This window comes from Juglans regia, chromosome 10 (assembly GCF_001411555.2).
Source record: "Juglans regia cultivar Chandler chromosome 10, Walnut 2.0, whole genome shotgun sequence".
Taxonomy (NCBI): Eukaryota; Viridiplantae; Streptophyta; class Magnoliopsida; order Fagales; family Juglandaceae; genus Juglans; species Juglans regia.
Window position 1 is genome coordinate 7,896,849 of NC_049910.1, and position 3,737 is coordinate 7,900,585.

General features: G+C 38.9%; 1 protein-coding gene across 1 annotated transcript; it reads right to left on the minus strand.

The window, feature by feature from the left end:
* Positions 1-341: 341 nt before the first annotated feature.
* LOC108993726 (NAC domain-containing protein 12-like) lies at positions 342-2,499 on the minus strand. The gene is made up of 3 exons (XM_018968737.2): positions 2,118-2,499; positions 1,716-1,984; positions 342-1,382 (listed from the first exon to the last, which is right to left on the minus strand). Exons 1-3 carry the CDS (start codon positions 2,302-2,304, stop codon positions 585-587), a joined length of 1,254 nt encoding a protein of 417 aa, XP_018824282.2. The 5' UTR covers positions 2,305-2,499; the 3' UTR covers positions 342-584.
* Positions 2,500-3,737: the final 1,238 nt, after the last annotated feature.

Sequence of the window (3,737 nt, forward strand, 5' to 3'; positions counted from 1 at the left end):
ATTGTCGACGCCAGGGATAACAAATAATTCGATCATTAGAATGACCTCTGACCAATATATATATATTGTGACCATGCATGCCGGCCCCATCGATCAGCTATATATATATATATATATATATATATATATAAATATATATATTGGCGTTAATGTTAATTGTGTGCAGCGCAAGATATATCAGTACGTACGTAGACCCCAAATTAAATTAACGTACCGATCGATCCGACTAAAAAGTCAGCATAACGGCATGATTAACTTGTCAAGATTTTCTTTGTTGTTAACGAATTGGGGTCAGGGATATGATGATCACAGGTAGAAATTAGTATATAAAAAATTATCAATAGCACCCAAAATATAGCTGGCTTTTCTAAGCCAATTGATTATAGTACTGGTGGACCGAAAACATAGTTATTTAGGCAAGAAAATTAAGATTGCCACCCCCACGTACGTACGTACATCTCGAATATATCATGATCACCTGATTATTCATGCAGTACGTGTTAAGTCCATGATCATGATGACTTATACATTATACCTAGCTAGAGTACATACCAGCTGACTTTATTAGATACTGAAGACTTGGGTTATACCGACAAGTGGGATAAAGGGTCGGATGATGATGATATTGGTGATGATGACGATTTGGTGAAGCTCCATATGTCATTCTCGCTAGTATTGTAGACATGTGAGATTTGACTTTGCCTACTCAAACGTATGTCCGAGAATTGTACATCGTCATGATCAGGAGGACAGAAAGCCATGTTGTTGGGGTCATTAAAGCAGGATAATTGCTGGGCTGTCTCCTCGGCCTCTTCGGTGCCATTAAGCTGCGACGCCACCATCCGATCGAAGGCAACCCAGTCACTAAGATTAGTTTTGGCCTGATCATGATCATCATCATCATCATCAACCAGCTGGGTCTTGTCCTCGTTGCCACCACTAGCATGATTTGTGAACGAAGATGGTTGAGTATCTGTGACCATCTCATCAAGATGATCAAATGATTGATAAATGGGAAGCGAATGAAGGGTTGGGCTCTCTAGCCGTGGGAGATGAAGGAATCTGTCATGGAGACCTTCATCGATATGCTTTGCAGTGAGAAACATCATGTTGCTAGTTGTAGTACTGTTGTCGGAGATACTGATGTTGTTGCCGCATGATTCGTTTTCCGGCTTGCAATTAATATTCCTTCCCATGTATAAGATTATTTGATCCAGGACCCCGTCATTTCTCGAAGCAAGTATTTGATGAGTGTTTGAATCCCTAGAGATCATAGACGAGGTTTTAGGACTCTCTAGGGCTTTCTGAAAGTTCTTCTTCTTGAATACACGGCAAACCACCCATCCGTCTTCCGCCATTGATTCTCCTACTGAATTACAAACCTAAATAATGCACATATATAACTGAATATTTCAGTACATTTTGTCAATTAATGATTCAATATTTGTCTTAAAGGCTTTAAACCGATTACAAATAATGAATTCTCATTTGACGATTATTCTAATGCATGCTAATCATCACCGAATTGAAGAAAACAAAAAAATTATATATCTTAAGCAAATAGTACACACCGTAAAGAAACATCTCTCATATACGTACGAACTTTAGATAAAAGACAACTTTTAGTTTGTCGCATTGAAGATAGAGATTAATTAGTTACTAGTGCTTGATTTTGAATGATTATACATTGAAAGGAATGGAGAAGAATGTCTTACGCTAGTTTCATGGATGCTTTCATCTAGCCTATATTCATGCATGATCCAGTCTGATTTTTGTCCATGTGGTGCTCGTCCTTTGTAGAACACTAGAGTTTTCCTCAATCCAATTCTTCTAAAGCTGCTATAGATGATCTTATCTCGGCCGGTGGCCTTCCAAAACCCAGCTGCTGTTGCACGATTTGTTCTAGTCCCAGTTGGATACTTTTTGTCTTTGTGACTAAAGAAGTACCAATCATTTTGAGGGGTGGATCCAATCTTGCATTTCTCTACAAGGCAGCAACATAATTAATATGATCAAAGCAAAAGAAAAGGAGAGAAAATATTTGCATATATATATATATATATATATGCTGCAATTAGTAAATGCGGGAAAAGTAGACGAACAGGCACCCTAGCTACCTTGAATATCCCATGGCTCGAGCTTATTAAGATCGACTTCGCGGATTACATCAAGGTCAATCTTCTCGTCGGCAACTTTCTTCCTCAGGTAGTAATGCAGAAGTTCCTCTTCTGTAGGGTGAAATCGGAAACCTGGAGGAACCTGAGATTTGCCATTTATGGACAGATTCATGATATCTTCTGTCATTAACAGGAAGATCTTGATAGTTCTAATGATCAGTGTCCAGGCGTTCGATCGATTCTGATCCTTAGCGATGCTTCTGTCCTTAAATCCCCTCAAAATCTTCTTTAGAATTAGTACCAAACAATGAATTAAACAAGAAAACAAAGCCGGTACTATAGAGTCTGGATTAGAGGAAAAGAAGAGAATAAAGAAAAAGGAGAAATAAAGGACAATAATAAGGTGTAGGGGTGTGCGTAAGGGGTAATGCAGTCATGATAATTTATAATGGTTGTAGGACATGGTCAATAGGTGCATCCAGCAAGTTTCTTGACATAATTTACGGTTAGTTTGTACATATAATTAAATAGTACAAAAGTATTATCATTTAATCTATTGACTTTGGCATATTATAAGACATAGACGTTGTGAATTAAATTAGGTGATGATCACAAATTACAAAATTACAGATTATTATGATGAAAGCTAGCTAGCTAGTGCGTTCCACATTTCATATATATATATAAAAGTTATGGATGTGGAGAAGACGAAAAACAAAAAGAAAAGGTGAGAAAAAATTTGGAAAATAGTTAAAAGCCACACGCATTCAGAAGAAAACAAGAAAATATATATTTTGAAGATAATTCAAGGAAATATACAAAACATGCACCACATATGATCAGTTTTTGTAAAGCAATTACCTTTTTTTTAACTTCTTAACTTTTTAATAGGAGGTCAAGTTGTTGGGGTTTGGGGGTCAAGTTTGCCGTCTTTGATAGCCCCCTTGAGGGGGACGGGGCGGGCACCGGAATCATCCGCAGGGTATGGAAATTGGGAAGGGTCCAAAAATGCTTGGAAAGCTTAGGTATCATGGCCATCAGTGTACTTGGTGTGGGGTCAGGGCCCGCGAGAAGAACCAACTACCTAAACCTAGAGACTAGAGAGACAGATAGAGATGAGGGTGGGGCCGGGTCTGTATTAATATAATAGGCAGTAAAAATAGGGCCCACCCAAAATGCGTTAATAGTTGAGAGAGAAAGGAACAATATGTATAGCTAGTGAGAACGGAGGGCATGCCTCCATCTTAACTATGTCGACCCTCGACCTTAATATCTGAATGGAAAGCACCTCCAAAACCACCACTTTTCCCCCAAAGAATCTCTCTCTCTCTCTCTCTCTCTCTCCCTAACTCGTTTTACTTGTGCAACCAACTCAAAGGACTAGCTAGAGGGTAAAAGAGATAGATGATGAGGTCGGAGGCACTGAGCTTTCATGGTCCCATGGTGAAAGAAAATTAGACATGCTCGATGGGCCGGTTTATGGAGACTCCGAGAGTTTGGATCTCCTACTCTCACTTATATCTGCCATCATTGCTCCCACCAACTGCAGGGCACTAAACTCAACGCATGTTGGTACCCAAAAATTCAAAAAAGATCAGAGGCTAGGTTAATCACTGCTAA